Source organism: Anabrus simplex, chromosome 1 (assembly GCF_040414725.1).
Source record: "Anabrus simplex isolate iqAnaSimp1 chromosome 1, ASM4041472v1, whole genome shotgun sequence".
Lineage (NCBI taxonomy): Eukaryota > Metazoa > Arthropoda > Insecta > Orthoptera > Tettigoniidae > Anabrus > Anabrus simplex.
The window spans coordinates 1,519,415,544-1,519,441,471 of record NC_090265.1 but is presented as its reverse complement, the minus strand read 5'-3'; the positions used below and the strand labels follow the sequence as shown (position 1 = coordinate 1,519,441,471).

The window sequence follows — 25,928 nt, the reverse complement described above, 5'->3', positions numbered from 1 at the left end:
GTTGTGTTGTGTGAATTCTGAATGAGTGTGCTGTTGTCTGGACCGTTAAGCCCAGATATTTGAAGCTGTTCATAGTTTGTAAAGGTTCACGTTTGAGGTAAATTTTGTCCCTTGCAGATAGGCGTCCTCCTTTCCTGAAGACCATGTGTACTGTCTTTTCTGCATTTATTTGCAGTCCGTTGTATTCAGCCCATGTTCCTAGAGCATTTATTCCTTTCTGGAGTTCGTTAGTTTCGTGAGAACCCATCACCATGTCGTCTGCGTATATACATTGCCTTTTTTACCACATACTTATTTGGCAAGCTCTCTACTAAACCAACATCCTTATATACTAAATACAGCAATAACACACAAATATTTATATATGCATAAAATTATCTACTCTATATACTTGAAAGTTTTGCCTAATAGATTTTATCTCTGATTAAATATACAAAAGTAGATTCAATTTAATGTTTCTCCATCTGTCTGTTACATCACAGGAAGACGGCTTAAAAGAATTTATAATACCAATATAGTTGGTCTGTTATTCGACATTATAAATTCTCCAGCTAACTCATTCCTGGTTGCCAGCGTTTCGCCCCAGTGTGCTAAGTTGGGCTCATCAGCTGGTAAATAGCACACCTACCAAGAGGCATGACTAGTGCATACCGTGGAGGCCACTGCATAGGCTACTTGGAGCAACTGGCAGTGCCAATGCACTATGAGAGACTTTGTCTCATTTCCAAAAATTGATGCCTGGAACTAAAAAAAACATTAACTGAAAATTCCTAAGTATAAAAACTCACCGAAAAATTGAGTTTCATTTACCTCAGAACCTCGTTGTAAACCACGTTTGTGAGATTGCCTATTAGAGCTAACATGACCAGGCTACTGCCAGAGCTAACTCTGAAACATGCGACATAGAACTATATATGTGAGAAACCGTCCTCTCTCAAGTAAAAAAGCAAAAACGTGTTCCTTAATTTTTAAAGAAGATTCCAAATACATATTTCTACTTCTGAAACATATGCAGTTTTTGAGATATAAGTATCCCCATAAAAATAATTAAACCCTTTATCAGGCCTCCCGCCTCAACCCCCACCCTTCCCCCGTCCCAGTGGATTTCTCTAAAACAAAAAAATACGTGATTATTTTTAATGGAGATTCAAAATACCAATTTTTACATATGTATCATCTTCAGTTTTGAGATATAAGTATCCTCATAAGAAGAATTAAACTCCTCTTTCACTTCTTCCCCTCCCTCCCATCAAGTGGCTTTTCCGAAAACGAAACATTCCTTTATACACTGACTGACAGAGCAAATGCAACACCAAGAAGGAGTGGTTCGAAAGGGATGAAAGTTGGGGAAAAAACAGAGACGGCACGGACGAATAATTGATGTTTATTTCAAACCGATATGCAGGTTACACAATGCGCATGGCATCGACTCAGTAGGATGTAGGACCACCGCGAGCGGCGATGCACGCAGAAACACGTCGAGGTACAGAGTCAATAAGAGTGCGGATGGTGTCCTGAGGGATGGTTCTCCATTCTCTGTCAACCATTTGCCACAGTTGGTCGTCCGTACGAGGCTGGGGCAGAGTTTGCAAACGGCGTCCAATGAGATCCCACACGTGTTCGATTGGTGAGAGATCCGGAGAGTACGCTGGCCACAGAAGCATCTGTACACCTCGTAGAGCCTGTTGGGAGATGCGAGCAGTGTGTGGGCGGGCATTATCCTGCTGAAACAGAGCATTGGGCAGCCCCTGAAGGTACGGGAGTGCCACCGGCCCCAGCACATGCTGCACGTAGCGGTGGGCATTTAACGTGCCTTGAATACGCACTAGAGGTGACGTGGAATCATACGCAATAGCGCCCCAAACCACGATGCCGCATTGTCTAGCGGTAGGGCGCTCCACAGTTACTGCCGGATTTGACCTCTCTCCACGCCGACGCCACACTCGTCTGCGGTGACTATCACTGACAGAACAGAAGCGTGACTCATCGGAGAACACGACGTTCCGCCATTCCCTCATCCAAGTCGCTCTAGCCCGGCACCATGCCAGGCGTGCAGGTCTATGCTGTGGAGTCAATGGTAGTCTTCTGAGCGGACGCCGGGAGTGCAGGCCTCCTTCAACCAATCGACGGGAAATTGTTCTGGTCGATATTGGAACAGCCAGGGTGTCTTGCACATGCTGAAGAATGGCGGTTGACGTGGCGTGCGGGGCTGCCACCGCTTGGCGGCGGATGCGCCGATCCTCACGTGCTGACGTCACTCGGGCTGCGCCTGGACACCTCGCACGTGCCACATGTCCCTGCGCCAACCATCTTCGCCACAGGCGCTGCACCGTGGACACATCCCTATGGGTATCGGCTGCGATTTGACGAAGCGACCAACCTGCCCTTCTCAGCCCGATCACCATACCCCTCGTAAAGTCGTCTGTCTGCTGGAAATGCCCCCGTTGACGGCGGCCTGGCATTCTTAGCTATACACGTGCCCTGTGGCACACGACAACACGTTCTACAATGACTGTCGGCTGAGAAATCAAGGTACGAAGTGGGCCATTCGCCAACGCCATGTCCCATTTATCGTTCGCTACGTGCGCAGCACAGCGGCGCATTTCACATCATGAGCATACCTCAGTGACGTCAGTCTATCCTGCAATTGGCATAAAGTTCTGACCACTCCTTCTTGGTGTTGCATTTGCTCTGTCAGTCAGTGTATTTATTTGAGATTCCAAATACATGCTTTCACGTTTGTAACAGGTTAAGGTTTTGAGAAATACTGTAGATATATGCAATTTAAAAATTCACACCATTTTCAAATCTTTTAACCCCCGTAAGTGGTTTTTCCAGAAAAGTTGGTTTCTTTTTAAAGGAGATTCCAAATACCAATTTTCATGTCTGTAACTCGTTCAGCTTTTGACATAAATGTATCCTCATAAAAAGGATTCAACCCCCTTTTCAATTATTTTTACCCCTGCAAGTAGTTTTTCATAAAATAAAAAACTACATGGTTCTTTATTTCTAAAAAAGACACCAAAATACCAAATTTACGTCTTTAAACTGTTAAATTTTGGAGATATAGACATACTCATTTTAAACATTTACCCCAGCCCCCTTTGTTTTTTCACCCCCTTAGCGATGGAATATCAAAACGTCCATTCTTAGTGATCATATACACTGTAATATAAATGTATCCCCAAAATATGTCCAGTAGTTTTGGCTCGGCGATGATGAATCAGTCAGTCAGTCAGTCAGTCAGTCAGTCAGTCAGTCAGTCAGTCAGTCAGTCAGTCAGTCAGTCAGTCAGGATATGTTATTTTATATACAACCCTATATTATTTGCATTTCTTGTACGGGACGCAAAATTGTCACATTTTAAAACCTGAATCATATTTCTATTTTACCTCAAATTCCTCAAATTCTTAAGAAAAGAGGATTGTGATTTTGTCTTTATTAACTTGCTTTAAGCTTCTGATGAGAGAGATTTGTCACGTAATAATAATAATAGTAATAATAATAATAATAATAATAATAATAATAATAACAACACATGGTTATGACTTTGTAAGGCGAGATATCATGATTATCATGCTTAGTCATCCCAGGGCAGATTTTGGCATGCCTGCATGTTTTATTTGTTTCACAATATAATATGCCCAAAAGAAAGGCCATTCATACCATTTAAAATCGAATGGCTAAGTTTTATAATGCATATAGATGCGTATATATGGGAGATGTGCACATTCTTCACATATGTGCATTCATCATTTCATATTCATTTCCTCTTGTCCAGCTCCTGCCAGGTCGGGATATTGATGGCACTTCTCCATTATTGCCTTTCTTTTCACCACTGCTCTTCAGTTACTGTATTCCAGTCCAGTCTTATTTTTCTTACACTGATCTTGACAGAGTCCATCCATCTTGCTCCGGGCCTCGCTCTTGCCCTCTTTCCTTCTATCTTAGCCTGCAACACTTGTTTTGGTATCCTTCCCTCCTCCATCCTCATAACTTGTCCAAACCATCTCAATTTATTCTCCATCCTATCACTCAGTTTTTCTACCCTTATCCCTTTTCTGACCTCAACCTTTCTTACTCGCCCTCTCTCCTTGTCTTACTTACCATATCCTCAAGAACTTCATGTAACTGGCTTGAAATTTACTCTCAATTCTTGCTGTCAAAGTAAAGTCTCTGATGCATATGTTAATATAGGGGAGTACTGTATTTCATAGCATAATCGTTGCACTTTTTATACCAAAAACTTCCGAAAAAATTCTAGGGTGCGACCATTATGCAAAGAATTTATCATACCAATATTTCTATCACAAAAAAAAAAAAAATAACTAAATTGTATCTGATAAAAGTGTAAGGTGCACATAATATTTGTGTACCTACATCAAAATAATTAAAATAGTCCAAATCAAATAAATAAATAAATAAATAAATAAATAAATAAATAAATAAATAAATAAATAAATAAATAAATAAATAAATAAATAAATAAATAAATAAATAATACCGGTATACGCATGACGCATAACAAGAGTTTGGTTCCAGTGTATAGGACTCTCACCAGAATTACATGATTCGAGAAATGGAAAAATGTCCAAAGAAAAGCAGCACGATTTGTAGTTTGACAACGTTGTTGTAGACAATGTACAATTTATTCACTAGTGATACCGTGAGTTCTCACTTGAAATATGTAAGGCTGTAAGTTATCGCTCATCGGCAACGTCACTGGGAAATACCGGCACCGCACACAATTGTCTACAAGTACGGCTTATATATATATTGTGCCCGTTGCATTTCGTAAACATTTACAAAATGGCGCCGAAGGAAGGTATGGCCCACTCAACTTAAAAGAATACACAATGAAGACGTGATATCGTGGTATAACAGAAGGCCGTGTATAACTGGGAACGGATGTATACCGAAGGCAGTGCAGAACAGCAAAAAGGTAAAGTAGATTGTTTTAGAGAAAAAAATAGAACAGAAGAGATTGTTAAAAAAATACTTGAAAAACTGAATTGGCAAGGTCAAGATGTGAATTGCGAACGTGCTACGTATAGGACGGAATTCTACGAGATTTCAGCGAAATTCTTGAAGAAAGACTATATTCATTAAGAAAAGGGGATAATCAATCCAAAAATATACTGTGAATAGCCAAAATATTACAGATAAGCGAGCTCGGATTAAATACGCTTATTGGAACCCGAAGAGCAAGTCCAACATTATCGCAGGGAAGAATTATACGAACTGCACAAGAAAGATGAGAACTGAAAGAAGGTTATTTTATTGGCGCGGAGGCTAAGAGGAAAATAGTTCTGAAGATTAAGCTAATTCTGAAGATTTTTTCCCCGAAAAAGATAAAATATACGCAATTTTAAAGAGTTAGCAATATATATCGCAGAAGAAGGATAAGAAGAGTAACTTAAGAAAAAATATTATTCTAATATGAATTTTATAACAACCATGTTCTCCTCGGGGAATCTTTGACTTTTTAGGCAGCCTCACGAAAAAGATGATGAACTGCTAGACGTTTAAGATGGACCGACCTGGAGAGAGGTATCATTCAGCCAGATGACCAGCCCGTGACGAGAGAGGTATTATCCAGCCAGATGGCCAGCCCATGACGAGAGATGGTTATTGCCTACCAAGACCAGTTATGAACGGGAGAAGGAGTCCTGTTCAACCCTAGATCCAGACCGCAAAGCTAACCATGTGACGGTCAAAGAGGAACAACTGACATTGGAGTAACGAGAAACGAGCTAAGTCTTTACAATTAGCATCATAATTCTTAAATTATATGATTAGCTGGCATATGCTTTGGAGTTGAATAGATGTTTGAAACCATGATATTTAAGTGTGCAAGTGATAATATGCAGTGAAGTGTGAGATATTTAAGATATTAATGCTATATTAAGGCAGTGTAGAACTATATATATGTCTCGCGAACGCATTACCGTGTCTGGGCAAATAGATCAGTGAAGTAGTCGTGAATACGATTTGAAAAGACTTGACATAACAGCTGATCACTAAGAACTAACATATGTTGTAGGATATCGATAAATCTTGCATAGAATGTATTCATGGATTACATCATACATGGACCGCGCGTCAAAAGTGAATGATTGTAATTATGTACTCCTTATAGAGCGATATTGTAGTAATAGCAACTTATATGAGGTTATGCATCGTAATTTTTTTGAGAAGAGTAAAGTATGGGAATCACATAGTGGCATATTTATCAAAGCAATATGTTAGTAATTGTGACGTTTGTGTTGAAGGTTATGTTAAATAAGAGGAAATATTGAATAGTTGTGATGATAGTAATGGATCGTCAGACGATGAAATAGGAAGGTATATCAAGTGATATGAAGAATTATATTATGATTTATGGTAAATGCAAGGTATATATGTTGAAGGAAGTTAAATGTCAAATGTGGAAGACATGAATCTAATGAAACGATGCAAATAAATAAGAGGAAGTACACCGCGGGAGTAACCAGAATTAAGGTATGGAAATTGAATATTGATATTTAATTGAGATGTAGATGGTGATGTAGTGTCAAGATAGCTGTTATGTAGGAAGTATATGAATTCCGTGACACATTCTCAAATCGTATAAATGCCAGATATAAGACATAGTATACATATGCGGTAGTGTAATCGCAAAGCATTATATTGAAATGTTCATCTTCACACTGCATAAACGAATTAAATAGCTTGCACAGTAGGATTATGAATAGTATACGACGGATTTAAGCATATCGAGCCATACATACATAAATTAAGAATTATGTGGATAGAATAGGAAGATTATTTATTTTTAAACAATGTATAGTTGAATATGAATTTTATGAAAAGTTAATATACAGGAAGATGATACATTAAGAGCCGGATTTAGCAGGCATTAGGGATGTTAAGCCTTAGCACGTGAATCGTTACCGATTTAAATCCGAGAATGAACCCGAATTAATTGAGTTCAGATTTTTGTTTGTTTTTAATGGTAATATAATTATGAGAAGAATCTTTGAAATGTTATTACAATATAATAATTGCAATTGGATAACGCATTTCAGTGATACATAGGATGTCCCAAGGATATTTATGGACAGTAACGCTGATATTTTTTATTTCATTTCAGAAACAATTCGAATAAGTTGATGTTAATTTTTTTTAATAAGCCAGCACTGACTGACTTACAATTCTTGAAATATTTTATTCTATATAGTGATAAATGTAGCCCGTTAAAAAGTTTATTTCTCATTTCTTAGGGCGATTCTCTAATTAAATAAAATGTGGATTATTATTTTTATATAATTTGTGAGTGTTAATTTTTAGTGTTAATTTTTTATCTAGTTTGTAAGATGAGACATTAATTAATTGTAAAAACGTGAATGCATTTATTGGTGATGTCATAACTTTAGCATTGGGACTAGGCAAATACTACTGCGTTCTTTTGGGTGAACTTTTCTCTTCATGAATTCACGTAAAGCGGAACCAAATGAAATTTTTTTAGATTTTTCACCTGGAATGAAATACCCTGGGATTACTTTGAGCTGTCAGGAGTTATTTGCAATCCGTTGTGACGGATGGGTGCAATATATATAGATATGTGTGTGTGTATGTGTAATCCATCAATACGGACATAAATAATGAAACAAGTACGACTTGCAAAGCCTTCCAACTACGAGTACACTGGTATCAGAATGCACAGGCAAACAGTGACAAAATGAGTCATTGAGAATCTAATTGACGCAAAAAAATATTTATTTGTTCTTGTCACTGGTAACATCTCCCGTGGAAGTATCAACTGATCTGGAATGTACAGATGCATGTGTGTTTGAGAGTGACGCGATTACTGTACTGTAGGTATATGTGTGTGTGAGAATTTTAGTTTTATTTTGTTTTTTGGCATGTTTGTAGACTTTTTTGTTTTCTAATACAATAATACTAAAGAGTTACTGGCAGTAATTTACATAGCAACACAGTAACATGAAAAGCATTTATTTGTAATAATGGATAATTACAGAAACTATTCTGTGGTCTTCCAGCTAACCTCTTCGCTGAACAGTACAGAAACAGAGCTGAGGGAAGAAAATTGTCGATGAGTGAAAAGGTGGTGTGTAACTGGTGGAAATTAAAGGACAAGCTAAAGAACACAAATTTTTCTATAAGTGTGTTTGTCAGCTGGAGTGTCAGCTTCAATCCTGATGTCATGTGATCACAACTGATCAACATGGCGGGATCTGGGTCCTTTGAAGTAGTCTGTGCACTGTCGATGGCAATGAATTCAGTGAAAGTTGTACCAACATCCCGCAAACATGACTGTGTTGCTAAACTCCCCATATGCTACACACGTATTTAAATTGTGCTTTCATATGCAATTTACGTTGCAGTTCCGTTTACATTTGAGTGGCTTGAGGAACAAAATTCGAACATTTGCCGATTAGATTCACAATTAGGTATTTATTTTCCACCTAGTCAATACAATGATTGCTTAATGCAATTTAATGGTTAAAAGTGGTACATGTTTCGTATATTATCAACATCTTCAGCCACATAACACTGTTTAGATGAAAAATATTTAAATTGACAAAGTAATGCTTTAGAGGAAGTGTCCTTAAAATTAACATAAGATTGACAACATTAAAATAAACAAATAACTCAAGAGAAAATATATAAATTATTTCTACAATTGAAAGCAGTCATCAAGGAAACACTTGTACAATATTATATTCCATAGAGAATATGTCCTAATGAATATTCTTTTCTTAATAATTCATAAAAAAAAGGTCAATTCATAAATTAATAATCATACAATTTATAAGTAATTGTCGAAATGAAGAAATCCAGCTATCACAGTGTGGGTCTTATAATTAATGCAGATGAAAATATAACTAATTCCTAGTTGTCAATTCTTATTAAGCCTGCTTTCCTTTGGAACAGTAACTCCTGCAGGCTTAATAAGAATTGACAACTAGGAATTAGTTATATTTTCATCTGCATTAATAATAAGAGCCACACTGCGATATCTGGATTTCTTCATTTCGACAATTACTTATAAACTGTATAATTTTTAATTTATGAATTGACCTTTTTTCATGAATTATTAAAAAAAGAATATTCATTAGGACATATTCTCTATGGAATATTGTACAAGTGTTTCCTTGACGACTGCTTTCAATTGTAGAAATAATTTATATATTTTCTCTTGAGTTATTTGTTTATTTTAATGTTGTCAATCTTATGTTAATTTTAAGGACACTTCCTCTAAAGCATTACTTTGTCAATTTATTATTTATTTATTTTTAATTTTTTTTTTTTGCTAGGGGCTTTACGTCGCACCGACACAGATAGGTCTTATGACAATTTATATATTTTTCAACGAAACAGTGTTATGAGGCTGAAGATGTTGATAATATATGAAACATGTACCACTTTTAACCATTAAATTGCATTAAGCAATCACTGTATCGACTACGTGGAAAATAAATAAATACTTAATTGTAAATCTACTGAAGTGCGATACGGACCATGAAGCTGATTTTATGTAATTTGCCGATTATGCGATGAAATTTTAAAATCCGAATTATGTATTGAAAATACAGGATGTGAAGATTATGCGGTGGCACTTTTATGAGGTGAATAGTACATCTTGTACGTTATCACTTTACAATTCAAATAAACTTCTCTGTTCCATACCAGATTCGTTACATCCTGGTAAAATGTATTTTCCGTTTGTACCCTTCTGCTGATCTCCTTATCCAACCTAGCATCTTGCATTATTTCACTTCTTAAATATTTGATGCAATCAACAACCTCAAGATTTTGACCCCTGATACTAACGATTCCTTTTCCTTCTCTTTCTCCTCTTGTCATCACCACTGTTTTGCTCTTCTCCACACTGATTTTCATACCATATTTCACAATATTGTCATTTGAAGCCTCTATAGTTGGCTATGCACTTCTTTATTGTAGACTCCCCAGGTGACTATGTTATCTATAAACAAGAATATTTTCATATCCCCTCCAAATCTTGCCTTTCTTTCCTTTAGAATTCCATCCATAAACATTACAAATATAAGTGGAGACAATACACTTCCCTGTCTTAATCCAGTTTGATTTCTAAACCAATCTGTTCTGTCCAATGGAGTCTGGACACAAATGAAACCATTCTTATACATTACTTTCACTAGTTCCCTTGATTGTCTTCCACATACTTTTCTTTCCAATGTTTCCCAAATATTTTCTCTATTAACATCACTGTATGCCTTCTATAGATCAACGAATACCATCACCAGATATTTTCCATATTCCTACTGTTTCATCATCAGCAATCTCATGGTAAATGTAGGGTCTACTGTTGACCTGCTCTGTTCATACTGCCCTTCTAAATTTCTTTACACCCCTCCTCCTCTCATCCTCTGTTCTATTATTCTCTCCAATATTTTGGCTACGTGTGACAACAGTGTAATTCCTCAATAAGTATCACATACCTTCCTGTCACCTTTCTTATAATTACAACTTTACACCAATCATCAAGTACTTGCTTCTTCCTCCTATGGTGTATGCATATATATCACGTATTTGGAGTATGTATAGACTTGAAAATTATCTAAAAGTCGTTCAAGGCCCGATGGTATTGTACACGATTCATAAGAAGCTGGTTTCTTACTAGTTGTACCGTTGACGAGCGCTCGGCGGTGATTATCAGACTGAGTATTCCACCTGAACTGCGTTCTCCTGCCATATGTGAGAGCTCTGTGAAGTACAGAGTCGCACGGAGAATTATCGATCGAGTACGACAATATATGTGTGGTTGTTTTTGTTTTCTAGTTGTTTGAGATCAGCGAAGGTAAACTCTTGGAACCTGGTCGCAGATACTTGGTTTTTAAAAGAAACTCAATCAATAAGGAGAAAAGACGGGCGAGATGAGGCTGATTTTTGACCCCGGTTAAGTTTGTGGCCAACCGGTCACAAATTCTGGTTGGATTTGTGGTTTGTTTAACATCTTATATTTACTTCAGAGAAATTTTAATTACCCTACATGATGAAATCTGCATGAATACCCTTTCCTACTGAGGTATCTCCAGAATGCTCAAGATATTTTGTTTGGACTGAATAAGTTAAAAGATTCGAATTGCGAGTATGTTTTAAACTATGGTTATCAAGAGGAATTTCATTGATCACGCGGTAGCCCTTAATCTGGCATTAATAAGATGTCATTTTTCTTAAAATCAGGACTCAGATTTCTTATGTACATTGTAAATTTTCATTTCAAAACCTTTCTTGTAACACCAAGTTAAGCGTTATTTGGTAGATCACAGATGAAAATCGGTAAGTTGGAGTTGATTGGTCGATGTCTGTCTAATAAAAATTTGGAAGCCATCTTTTAATCGTGACACGTGACCCGTTTCTATCGGAACTGTGGTAAACAAACATGTATTCCTTGTGTTGACAAAAACAGCTGATGGCTGCAGATTGTACCTTTGATCCGGTATGACGACTCATATTGTACTCCAATTTACTAACCCTTAAATTGAAATATGTCTTCCTTTCCCCATGGTTTAATTTCTTCTTCTTTCTTCGTTTCGGCCTGCTGTGGACCATGTTATTTCAACCGTATGCATCCTTGAGCTTTAATTCTTCCCCAGTACTCGCGCATTCTCGTTCTGTGAGCCTCCTTTCTTTCATCAGTCCACTTGTTGTCTGTTTTCAACTTTGGCCTTTCTTGGAACCTCTTGTATCCCTGGAGCTTTTTCTGGAGAGGAGCACGTTTCTGGATGTCTTCGAGTGTGATTCCTATTTCTTGAAGGTCTTTTTCAACTTCGATAAACCAGGGTCCCTTGGTTTTCTTGTTAAGAAAGTAGGAAAAGATCCTATTGGTCTGTCTCTGTGTGCTCATGCGTGCTATATGGCCATAAAAATTCATCCTTTTCCGAATCGTGTCCGTTATGCTCCACATATGCTGGTACAGATCGCTGTTGTGTCGTCTCCTGTACTCACCATTTTCTTTGATTGGTCCAAGAAACTTTCTCAGGATTTTTCTTTCTTTAGCTTCTAGCTTCTCCATCAGACCTTTTCTGTTCATTGCAAGGCATTCTGCTGCGTACAGTGCTTCCGGGCGTACAACCGAACAATAATGCCTAAGCTTGGCGTTGATGGACACTAATCTTTTGTTGTAGACATTCCTAGTCAGCTGTTATGCCACCTCCATCTTGTTGATTTTGCACATGATTGCTTCTTTCTCAGAGTTGTTAGGTACTATCCACTCGCGTAAGTACTTAAACTTTTCCACCTGCTTGATTTTTCCCTGTTCCACAATGAGCTCTCTGGGAGCTGGCTTGATGTTGGTTATAAACTCTGTTTTTTGGAAAGAGATTTGGAGGCCAGCTTTTGCTGCTTGGATTCTCAGTTGGTTAATTTGTTTTTCAGCAGTATCTAGGGAATCAGAAAAGATCGCTAGATCATCTGCAAAAGCTAGGCAGTCTATGATAAGATCATCTTTCTTACATCCTATTCTAAGGCCATTCTCAACCTCTTCCTTGCACATCTTGCGCCATTCCCGAATGGTTTTCTCCAGAACGCAGTTGAAGAGAAGCGGTGATATTCCATCCCCTTGCCTAACGCCAGTCTTGATTTCGAAGACGTTTGAAATTTCTCCCATGAATTTCACCCTGGACGTAGTGCTGGTTAAGGTCTGTTGAATGATAGCTCTCGTTTTGTTGTCTAAGCCCATTTCCTTCAGAATGCGGAGGAGTGTGTGTCGATCTATGGAGTCGTAGGCTTTTTGGAAGTCAACAAAAGTAACTACAAAATTCTTATTCCTGGACTCTAGGTACGACAGGACAGACTTAAGGTTCATGATCTGCTCTGCACAAGATCATCCTTTTCTAAAGCCTCCTTGGTATTCACCCAACTGTGAATCAAGTTGCTCTTCTGCCCGAGTTTGAAGGGCTTTGGAGAGAATTTTGTATGTTACTGAGAGAAGGGAGATGCCGCGATAGTTGTTTACATCTGTTTTGTCACCTTTCTTATGTAGGGGATGAATCAGGGCTGCTGACCAATAATTTGGGATCTTCTCTGTTTCCCAGATCTCGCGAATGATCTCAGTTTATCGATCGCCTTTTCACCTGCAGACTTCCAGAGTTCAGCAATTATCGCATCTTCTCCAGGTGCTTTGTTGTTCTTTAATGATGTAATTATCTGTTTGATTTCCTCTTTTGTGGGGGGAGAAGAGTCTGGGTTGGGATGTCTGGATTCTTCAAAGGTGAATTCTGATTCTGGTTCTTTGCAGTTAAGAAGAGATTCAAAATATTTAGCCAAGATTTGGCAGTTATCCTTGTCGTTGTAGGCAACTTTTCCATTGTGATCTCGGAAATGTAGACTTGGTGGGGTGTACTTGGTGAGGTTGCGTTTGAAGGTTCTATAGAAATCCCTAGTATTATTCTTATTGAAGTCCTGCTCGATCTGTGTCAGTTGGTTTTTGTCAAATGCGCACTTTACTTGGCGGATCACTTTCGCTGCATGTTTCCTAGCCTCCAGGAAGTCTTCATATCTTTCTGGATTCTTCAGGGAATTCCATCTTTGCCAAGTGATTTGTCTTTGTGTTATGGCTTCATCACATTCTTGAGTCCACCACGGATGCTTCTTTGGTTTTTTTAGCAATACTGTCTCCTCGGCCGTTTCAACAATGGCATTTTTCAGTTGTTCCCAATATTCTGTATCCAAAGACTGAAGTTTCTCAATGAATTCTTCACTGGTTTTCAGCTTTTCTGTATCAAATTTGCTAGTTTTCTTTATCTTAACTCTTTTGGTGTTTCTTGGATGAAGCTTAATTTTGATTTTGGATAGATAGTGGTCTGAGTCAAGGTTAGCACTTCTCAGGACTTTAACATTTTGGATCTCTTGTGTTGCTTTTCGTGCAATGGCAACATGATCTATTTGAAATTCTCCCAAGTGAGGATTTGGTGATATCCATGTCTTTTGTTTTCTCGGTAGATGTTTGAAGGCTGTTGACTTAAGAACAAGATTGAATGCCTTACAAAGCTCTATAAGCCTTTCCCCATTTCGGTTGGTTCGTCTGTGGGCTGGATAGTTTCCAACGATCTTTTGGAATTTCCTTTCTTTGCCAATCTGGGCATTGAAGTCTCCAAGCAAAATGATTGTGTGTTTATCAGGAATTTTTGATATAACATCTTCCAGGTCCTCCCAGAATTTGTCTGTTCCTTCTGGGTCTTTCTTGTTTGCCTGGTTGATTGGCGCATGTACGTTCACAAGCATGTGTACATTGTTCATAATCCGAAAGCTGAGCATCGAGACCCTGCTGTTAGGAGAGCTGAAATCAGTGACTGAATCAATAATTTTCCTGATGACAAATCCTGTGCGAAGGTGTGGAACAGTTTTCATCACACGTTTGCCAGTTTTCCCTTTGAAGATTCTATAACCTTGTGATTCACACGCATGTTCATCAGCAAACCTTGACTCTTGAATTGCTGTAATTAGGATTTCATGATGGGAGAGGACATCTGTAAGATGTTTGAGTTTACCAACTTTCAAGAGGGAGTTGGCATTGAAGGTAGCAAAAAAATTTCGGTGTTTGTGGCTGATTTTGTTCCTAGGAGTCTCCGATACCTCCTTGCATGTAGGTGCAGGCACCCCACAATCCGAAGGCCTGCATGCGTCACTCAAGGCGACGGTGGATTGTTTACCACCTGGGGTACAATTTCCTGTTGAATTTTCCTCCATGCTTTGCAGTTGAAAACTTGTAGTTTGGGGTTGGTGTAGTTTTACATCGACCAAGTTACTTCCAAGGTTGTAAGTCTTGGAGAGAGCCTGGTGTTCGACTCGGGATGGCATTTCCTCCATACCTTATGCTTCGGTTTAATTTATTGATGATTTTTTTCTATTTCGCCTAAAACTTGATAACATGAATTTACCCTTCGGTTATTTCACTGAATTCATACTAGAAGTGTCGAGAAACAAGTCTCAACTTACTGTTATTTAATTCACTGCTACTCAACTAATTTAACTGATTGATAATTTTGGTTTTCAAGGATTGTGATCCGAAGGATTATTTCTTATATTTTCAAGGGTCGACCCAAGTTATATTATCTTTTCTTTTAGTGTGATGATCATTTTCTTCATTTCCTTTAATCATCGTATTGTAAGTCCGAATGTTATTACTGTTCTTTGAGAATTGAAATCCTGATTCATTAAAGTTAGTTTAAATTTTTAATCTGTCTTTTCCTTTATAGTCGGTACATTCTCTTGTTTTGATTCACATAGCCTCTAGCACCGAGTATTTGTTTTTTCACGCTTCTTAGGACGTAGTAGTAAGTAACTCATTTCCGTAGTTTGCTTGAAAGGTCCAGTGTTGTCCAACTGCTACCGATTGGGAAGGTTTTAGAGACACCAAGGTAGAGTTGGCTCTTATAATGTAGTGTTGTTACACTCCATATATATCTTACCAGCCTGTATAAGCAATATAGACCAATAGGTCCTGCTGTTTTTATCATTTCCTCACATTTCACCCATCCCTGCTGTTTTCCTGTTTTCGTTTGTTTGACAGCCATTTTCACCTCTACCATTGCAATATCACTCTCTTTCCGGATCATCCTCATTTACCACTACATTTTCTTCTCTATCATTTCTCACATTCAGGAGTTTATCAAAATGGTCTTTTCACCTATTCTTTATCTCCTCTGAGTCTGTTATTACGTTTCCACTTTCTTCCTTCACCAATTTTGTGCAGATCTTTCTTTTCTTTTTCCTTTTTAATCAATCCATACACTATCCAGGCATCCTATATTTTACTGGACAACCCTATATTTAAGGAAAATGTCCCACATTGTTTGTATTCCTTTCACAGGATGCAAAATGTTCCATTAACTTACGATTGAATAAAATTTCTATTTTACCTCAAATTCTATAAGAGAGCATGCAACAGTGCATATATGAGTGCATATATTGCTGCTTTGTAGTGCATAGATTCATGCATATTTTGCCATTTTCAGTGCATATGAATAGTCATCATGATTAGTGTACATATGTGCATATAAATGCATAATTGCGGTTTTTATCATCACCATCATCATCATCATCATTATTAATAATAATATTTTGTAAAAAAAATCACCGTGTAATATTAATATTCAAATCAGTACAACGTAAATGTATGTAAAAATTCAGTTCGCAGCCGGAAGCCTTAAGACTGTCTACAGTACTAACAAGAGCTTGACAATGTGTAATTTTTTTTTTGATGGCATTTTGTTATCTGATTCAGGTGTTGGAACCATAGAAAAATAATGTTTTATAAGACCTGAAGTAGGATAGAGAAGAGATCCTTCCTCGATACTTGGCAGGGACCAACCTACCCGCCCCAAAAAGTATTCTTATTTATATACAGGAATTAAAACAGGAAAAGCCTGAAACTAAATAATGCCACGTCTCCTTTGTCCCTATGGCCTTGTCACTAGCAGGCCCTAACCAGTCCACACTAACTGCCTTGTCCAGACCAATATTTTGTAGTTAACCTATACGGTACCGTTCACATTTAATGTTATTCAATATGTGTGAATAATTAAAATATGTCTGCGTGCATATGAAAAGGGACCACATGTCATGTATTGAGATAAAGGTACTGTCGTGTTCCATAATATGTAACTAATACCATGTAATTGAAGTGAATGACTTCGAAAGAAATTAAGGCCTTAAATTAGCATGTAATGTTACAACATAAGATTTCATAACTTTTCAGTAGAGCTGTTTAAAAATTTGGTTACTTTGTGACACAAACAACTTGTAAACTATTTGGAACTTACGCTGGCATTTACATTTTCATTCTCACCGGTATTGACAGATTTTTTTTAACGATTCCCAGCAGATACTATTTACAGTCAAATTTTTTCGTGGAGATCTATCGATGCTAAGTCTCCGAAGTTTTATGACTTGCCGAAGGTCCCTGACGACAATTAATTGCAACACTACTGCACTTTACAAAAACTATCACATACCTTAATGATCGTTAATCACAGCCAGCATAAGAAAGGAATATCAGTTATTCATGCTGAAGCCTGTGTTTTGGGCGTAGTATATGCCCTTTCACCACCTAGTGCCAATGTCCTGCCTTGCCACAGTAGCTGCAGGTGGGTCAAGACCTCTTCTTTAGGGAGAATTTTCTCGGAGTTGGTGGTTTTCTCTTCTGAGCCTTACTTGTTTGTTTAGGCCTTACACTTTTTGAAGAAGATGATGATGGTGTAATTATTGGCAGAGGAGGAGAAACAGAAGCTGGCTCCATAAGATTTTCACTTGTTGGCGGGGGAAAGATGTTACAGCAGGACATATATTGTATCTTTCTTATCTTCTGATACAAAGGGTCTAATTTTTTCATGGAGATTTTTATCGATGATAATTTCTTGAGGGTTGGTGACTTGTGGAAGGTCACTGAAGTCAGGCAGCGGATTTTCTGGAAGTATGGTGTAGGGTACTTCGTCAGAAACTATGGATCTCTTCGTCAGCACTACACCAGGGTGCTCTTTCATATACACGAAGTGATGTATCCAGGTTATTTGTGCAATTTTCTTCATTCCAGCACAGTTGTATTGCCAGTCATACGTAGGAATTGTTACATTTCTGGCTTCTGTGCCAACAGCGAAGGGAATAATAGAGCTAGAAACCTGACAACTTGCACAGGCGACATTAATTACATCTTCAATAACTTCACTTTAACTTTTCTGGAATGCTCTCTTGAAACAACCAAAATACAAATCAGGTTGAAATTTCGTGAGCCCCCCTGACAAAAATGAAATTTTTCAACTGCGTTCTTTCATGTCATAACTCTCCACATGAGATATTTCATTAAGATGTTTTTATTTTGCCCAACACAGTTATCAGCATGGAATTCTAAATGCTCCGCACCTACTGAAAAGTTTTCCAAGAATACATGAGATAAGACAGTATTTACTCCTTTACCCCCAATACAAGCTTCTGGAATAATGTACAAAAATTTGTTAAGTGGTTCACAAGCTACACCAAGGAGACCCGCTTTGTAATGTATAAGAAAGAAAATGGGTCCAACTTGTTGCGGATCGTATTGTAAGTGCACCTGTTGGGCAAAATCAAAACTATAATGCACTGTGCCTTTGTATGTGTTACAGCTATGTGGCCCAGGAGACAATGGAGTTACCAGTTGTCTAATCCCTTGTCTACAATAATTGTCTATGGTGTTTTTATAAGCAGTCCACTCTGCTTGGACGTGATTAAGATGTAAGCCTGCTCCGTCAGATTTCTTTTTTCCTCCTCATCCATACTTGACAGTTTCCCAATTACAGTTTGATTGCTTCTACAAGTTATACAGATATCAAACTTGGGGTTCTGAACTACTATGTTATTGCAAAATGTATGCCAGTTGGGATACCAGGACGAGAGTGATACAGGAATTCTCTCTAATGATTTACAACTGTCAGAGTATAATGTATGAACGTACTCCTTAGACATGCTGGTTGGGAGAAGCACAAGATCACTTCTTTGTTTTCTAGGAATCCGGCCTGGTATGACAAGTGCACTTTGTTCGATGAAATTATTCATAAAGTCAAATGCATGCTTACGATCATCAAAAGAAATAGATTTTACCTGAGAAGTCTTTAATATGTTTCGATGAATTTTTAGGCTGCAACCCTTCTTTCTTGGATTGTTCCTTTAATTTTTTTATTCTCTTAGAGCCACAAGCGAATACAAATTGAAATAATGACTGACACACCTCCTGCCCTCTGAAGTGATAAATTGTGTCAGTAATTTTGTAAGCAGCTCGACTTGTTCTGGGTGATTTCCGACAAAAGAGTAGCATTACAAAAATGTTGCAAAGTTTGGGCTGGGAAGACGAGAGAAAGGAGATGAGCTGCTCGACTAAGGGGTATATTGCAAGTGATAAATATCATTATGGATCCGTATTGAAGATACTATATGTAGGATGCTAATTAGTTTATAATATCATATATTCAATACATTAAAATTTTAAACAAGTAGGAATTTATCTTTATTTCCATGAGACATGTTTCACCTTTCATTGAAGGCATCATCAGTCACAGTACTACCTCAACGCATAAATCAGGTACCTGATTTGTAATTAAATTGTAATTACTAAGAAATAATATTGACATATTACAGTAGGGATAGTCAATGAGAAAAACAATGTTCAGTGATAATATGGATACCAACATATCCGCCGTTAGCTGTAATTACCAGATGTGAAGGATAACAGCGTTAAAATGTTAGGGTGTATCTTACAAAGGTTAACTTAACATATTTACATGGGGGCAGTCTAAGGGAAAAATAAGTGACTGGCACCAATAGGTAAGACCACAGGGTATTTAACAGTGTCCAGCAGCAGTGGTCCGTATGAAATATTGACGTTACACTATCAGAAATGTAAGGAAAATGTTACTAAAATTTCAATGAGAAAAACAATGTTCATTAATATGGAGTTAAAAAGGATTATATTAACATATTTACATGGGGGCAGTCTAAGGTAAAAGATACAAGTAGTGCCGAATACTAATAGTACTAATAGTATTGAATAGGTGGACCCTTCCTACCCTTTGATAGTTCTAAAGAGATCTCATACACTTCCAGTTAATACTATTTTATATCATCACAGAGTCACACTTAAGAAATAATAAAATGAAAGCAATGTAGTTGTACTAGACACAGCGTGTAATTTGTGGCAAAGCGTAGTTTAACACTGTAATATTCACAGCAGAAATGGACCCTTATTTAAAATTTATGGGTAAATGAACTAATCTCCTCAGAAGGATGTACTATTATATACTTACAAGTCGAGAAGATAATAGCCTCTCCAATATTGGAGTACTGTCAGTATTTGGGAGTGTAGTATTGAAATTTTCAAATTAATAGGCAACATTCTGACCATGAGGGCATTTCATGGTATAACAGCATTGATGTTGGCAGAAGTAACTGTAAGTCTTGGTTAGATACAGATCTTACACGCTGACACAAGGGTAATCAAAAGGTAAAGGACTGCAGCAATGGGCCTCGTGCTCCACAATCCCAACCTTACTGTGGCAGATAATCTAAAATTCTTAGAAGAAGAGTGTATAGAAAGGCAAGACAGACTGGAATACCAAGATTCAACTCACCTGAGGAGCAATACGCAGGAACCTGTCTTTTAGCTTTCGTAACGATGTCCAGCTCAAAATTTCACTGTTACCATAGTCCACGTAGAATACTTCGACGTTCTTCTGGCCAGGCAATCCCATTACTTTGGCACGGTACCACTTTTTATCTAGAGAATATTGAGCAGCACATGGCATTCCTGTTAAAAGAAATTAATTTTAATAACTAGAGAAGTAGTACTAAACCAGGAAACATATATGACAGATTACAATGTAGGCTACGCAGCCTCAACGCAAGGAAAAGAGGGCAGAAGGCGAAGGCAGCAAGTTCTGTGCTAGCGAGAGGGCAGTGAGACATGGTTGTTTATTAGAGTGTGGCAGCAGCAGACTTGTGTAACTAGAGAGTGCAGTTTCTGCTCGTGTATAATAATATGAAAGAATGTGGTGGACTTTAAAATATATTCACTATATTCAGTTTTCCTATTTCTCCCTAATGTTGGCCCTTAATGTTATGAACAAAATATAGATAAATATAGGGCTACAGAACATTTTTATATGTACATGGGGCTTGCCCCTTTTCTCTAGACCTATCCTATTTCTGTTCACAATTGTGGTAAATAAATTACATTAATACTAGCTAGTAGAATTGTAAGAATATGAGTTCAATAATTATGAAGTTGAATAAGATGTAATGAGGTTAATAATGAAAATATTTTTTAAAATACAAATTAATGAAAATGTTTTAAATATAACTGATATAATAGCAGTTATAAAATAATTAATTTGCCCATGTAGGGGGTCTTCCTCCATAACCTGCTGCAAACCCAGACCTCACCCAGCTAGATCTGATCGATGCATCTCTTCCTTGGCTGACCTCTTGAACTTTATGCCTTCGAGTTCCTTCTCAAACCACACTCTCTGTAGGTCCATTCTTTAGAGATGACCAAACCATTTCAGCCTGGCTTCAATGCTGATCTCTCTAGCGGGTTGTTTCACTTTGACAAGCTGGAGTACCTCATCAATTCTTATTTTGTCCCTCCTTGTTTTCTGAATCATCATTTTTAAGAACTTAACTTCTACTGCCTATAGATTCCTGGTATTTTTGTTGATTTCGATTAAGGTTTCTAGACTATGTGGTAACTGGTATAAAGAGGCTTCTGTAATGATCTTGATCTTAATGGAACTTGCTATTCCCAAAAAAGTTTTCTCACAAAATGATAAAACTGTGCTCCATTCTGTACTCTACTAATGATTTCTGAAGATAATTTGCTATATGCTGCTACTACACTGCAGAACTGATGTACTTGTTCCAAGTTTGATCCATCTACAATGATGTTCTGTCGACTAACAGCCAACACTACCATTTTGGACATTTGGACATTTTTATCTTGAGACTAAATTGCTTTAACATAACATTCCAGTCATTCAGCTTTTGTTGTACTTCAGCCTCATTATCACCGCATATCACATCATTTGCAAAAAGACCCTTAAACTCAAGAGTTGTTAAGTCTCACAACTCTTTTCATTATTTCATCCATTACAGTGATGAATGAAAGTGGCGATAGTGGCCCCCTTGTTGCATACCCTGCGTAGTCTCAAACCACTTGGAACACCCATCGCCTGTTTGGTTAGAACATAACTCTGGCAATGTTCGTACGGCATTCTGACTTTATTAATTAACCCTTAGCACTCACACGGCGGGCCATGCCAGACAACGAGAATATCCCGCATAGATCCTATGTCGGGCCATGCCCTATATAACTCGTTTGTCGGGTCACGCGTGCATAAATTACAAGTACAGTAAGCTACTGCCATCCTTCAACAATATGAAGCCATATATAGCTATAATCTCTTTGAAATCAGGCTTTGTACACATTCTTTGAAGACTATGCGAGTTTGTTATCAGAGGTTGCTTAGCAACATGGCGTCGTTCGAGCAGCATGAGAAAGAAATAGTCAGACTTTTAGGTGAAAGTGACGATTTCAGCGATAGTGAGAGTGATTTTCAATTAAGTGGTGAGGAAGATATTGCGGAACGAGATTGTGTTGGTGAGTTGTGATGAAAATATCGATAATGAGAAAATTATGCTGAATGACAGTGCTGGTACCTCTACTGATGGCTGTAGGAAATAACATGACAATGACTTGGACTTCAAAAGCCCATTCACAGGTACGTAGGTTTATAAACCACCGCAAGGTTGAGTGAACTTGACTTTCTCCAATTATTCATGACTGACGAGTTATTGTCGGAAATTGTGCGCGTGATTAACCGGTATGCTAATGTAACCATGCAAAAAGGTTATGCCCCTCAGACGTGAGTCCATTAGGAGGTCGTTTATAGATGCTATTACTCCTCCTGAATTCAAGGCATTTTTAGGAGTATTTCTAAATAGGCAATGAACAGTAAGCCTGAATTACGACGTGAGACTGTGTTTTTCAGCAGTACTTGTACAAAAGCCTGGATTACATCCCAGTGAGTGTTTTGGGAAGTTCCACACAATGCACTATTACAGACAAAAGGCGACTGAGATAATTTCAGGTTTGAAACTGCTGAACATTACACCTGAATACTGCGTTGTACTTGTATTATATTTATTTTGTGTTTTCTTTAGTTGATTTTTACAAATATGCTGTCATATGTTTGTGCTGTCTCTTATCCCTCTGCAAGTAGATACTTGAATGGAGCTGGAGAGACAGAAGTGTTCAGAAAAAGAGGAGGGCTAAGGGTTAAAGCACATAGCATAGACCTATTCTCATGGCATTCCCAGATATTTTGTCTCTGTACACTGTTGTAAACCTTCTTAATATCCAGGAAAATGAGGACTACATATTTTTGTTTTTCCCAGTGCTTCTCCATGATTACAGAAAATATTAGATCTGTCATTGCCCTATTCCTTCTAAAATCATACTGCTCTTCTTCAAGCTGTGGTTAAATGAAGATTCTTTATCTCTGTTCTATGATTCATTCCATTATTTTGAGTCCATGAGACAGAAGAGTGATTGCTCCTGTAGTTGCTGGATTTTTATCCATTAACCTTCTTAAATACAGGAATGATTGATTTTACTGGCCCCCAATATACTGCACGTTCATTTCAAAACTTCCGAACTTTAATAAATTTAATGGTTTTTATTTTGGTTGATTGGTTCTTCCTTTTTTGCTTTATGTCGCACCGACACAGATAAGTCTAATGGTGATGGTGGGATAGGAAAGACCTAGGAGTTGGAAGGAAGCAGCCGTGGCCTTAATTAAGGTACAGCCCCAGCATTTGCCTGGTGTGAAAATGGGAAACCACGGAAAACCATTTTCAGGGCTGCCGACAGTCGGGTTCGAACCTACTATCTCCCGAATACTGGACACTGGCCGCACTTAAGCGACTGCAGCTATCGAGCTCGGTGTACTCCAGATTTCCCTGTCATATCTCATCTCAGCAACACTTTCCAATATCATTTCATTTCATCTGTCATTCATTAATCATTTCCCCCCAGGAGTGTGACAGGCTTCAGCAGCTGGCACATTTCCTATTGTCGTGATGGCACCGATGCCGGGAATCGAACCAAGGTATATTAAGTCCCATAGCATATATTAAGTTAAGGAGATTAGAATTGAACTAGTGGATCCCCAGTACAGGAGACCACTAGGAATGTACACTGACTGACAGAGCAAATGCAACACCAAGAAGGAGTGGTCAGAACTTTATGCCAATTGCAGGGTAGACTGACGTCACTGAGGTATGCTCATGATGTGAAATGCGCCGTTGTGCTGCGCACGTAGCGAACGATAAATGGGACACGGCTTTGGCGAATGGCCCACTTCGTACCGTGATTTCTCAGCCGACAGTCATTGTAGAACGTGTTGTCGTGTGCCACAGGGCACGTGTATAGCTAAGAATGCCAGGCCGCCGTCAACGGAGGCATTTCCAGCAGACAGACGACTTTACGAGGGGTATGGTGATCGGGCTGAGAAGGGCAGGTTGGTCGCTTCGTCAAATCGCAGCCGATACCCATAGGGATGTGTCCACGGTGCAGTGCCTGTGGCGAAGATGGTTGGCGCAGGGAAATGTGGCACGTGCGAGGGGTCCAGGCGCAGCCCGAGTGACGTCAGCACGCGAGGATCGGCGCATCCGCCGCCAAGCGGTGGCAGCCCCGCACGCCACGTCAACCGCCATTCTTCAGCATGTGCTGTTCCAATATCGACCAGAACAATTTCCCGTCGATTGGTTGAAGGAGGCCTGCACTCCCGGCGTCCGCTCAGAAGACTACCACCGACTCCACAGCATAGACGTGCACGCCTGGCATGGTGCCGGGCTAGAGCGACTTGGATGAGGGAATGGCGGAACGTCGTGTTCTCCGATGAGTCACGCTTCTGTTCTGTCAGTGATAGTCACCGCAGGCGAGTGTGGCGTCGGCGTGGAGAGAGGTCAAATCCGGCAGTAACTGTGGAGCGCCCTACCGCTAGACAACGCGGCATCATGATTTGGGGCGCTATTGCGTATGATTCCACGTCACCTCTAGTGCGTATTCAAGGCACGTTAAATGCCCACCGCTACGTGCAGCATGTGCTGCGGCCGGTGGCACTCCCGTACCTTCAGGGGCTGCCCAATGCTCTGTTTCAGCAGGATAATGCCCGCCCACACACTGCTCGCATCTCCCAACAGGCTCTACGAGGTGTACAGATGCTTCCGTGGCCAGCGTACTCTCCGGATCTCTCGCCAATCGAACACGTATGGGATCTCATTGGACGCCGTTTGCAAACTCTGCCCCAGCCTCGTACGGACGACCAACTGTGGCAAATGGTTGACAGAGAATGGAGAACCATCCCTCAGGACACCATCCGCACTCTTATTGCCTCTGTACCTCGACGTGTTTCTGCGTGCATCGCCGCTCGCGGTGGTCCTACATCCTACTGAGTCGATGCCGTGCGCATTGTGTAACCTGCACATTGGTTTGAAATAAACATCAATTATTCGTCCGTGCCGTCTCTGTTTTTTTCCCCAACTTTCATCCCTTTCGAACCACTCCTCCTTGGTGTTGCATTTGCTCTGTCAGTCAGTGTATAAACGAAAGGATAAAAGAGTTTTCTTACAAGGAGAATTATGGTAATTAATTGTGTAAAATGTGCTACTTTATATTTGAAACATTTAGAATTGGATATGTGAAATTACTTGTTCTTCAAGTCCTGCTACGGAAGGCTTATGAGTAACTTGTTATTGAGTTGTAATCTTATCTATGTAAACTGACCAAGGGTTGAGTAAATGAACAGTGGCTAGCTACAAGCACAAATCCAGCATTCAGAATAATTAGCATAGGGAGAGACAAGGAAAGAATACATGACTCATGGAAAGATGGAGCCTCGGAAAATCTCCACTTCATGGCAAAACATTCCACTCAGTGAGAGATATGAGTTAGGCTGAGTGAGACAGAGAATAAGTGGTTCTGAGACTGACCACTATAGCACCACCTACTGGAGAGGGATCCCAGTTGGGGGTAGACTAGTACTAGGGTGGGAGTTCCCCCTCTCACTAGTTAGCAAGGGCCAGACCAGGATATGTATGCAAGCTGCAGAGGCTTAAGGGATATCATTCGTCTTGGGGAGAAGAACGTTCTACGTAGGTCAAGGAAGTCGGTAATAAGACTGGAGGTGCTGACATTCAGAATGAGAGAGAGGAGTAGGACATAGCCGCGTTAGAAGTGATATTGGAAAGACTTAGTCTCTCAGACAGTAGTGGGAGATGCAGACTTAGGCTTAGAGACAAGCTAGAGGGCAACTCTCAGGTTTTCAACATAAACTCTACCCAGGTTGGAAGTC

The 25,928-nt window shown here is 39.0% G+C and overlaps 1 protein-coding gene across 2 annotated transcripts in view; it reads right to left on the bottom strand.

Annotated features, from left to right (window-relative positions):
* Nucleotides 1-25,928, bottom strand: part of qin — an 870,645-nt gene that overhangs the window by 319,164 nt on the left and 525,553 nt on the right. For both annotated transcript variants that reach the window (XM_067138014.2, XM_067138015.2), the window contains one exon: nucleotides 20,148-20,323. In XM_067138014.2, coding sequence (XP_066994115.1) covers nucleotides 20,148-20,323 — 176 coding nt within the window. The remainder of the gene's footprint in view (nucleotides 1-20,147; nucleotides 20,324-25,928) is intronic.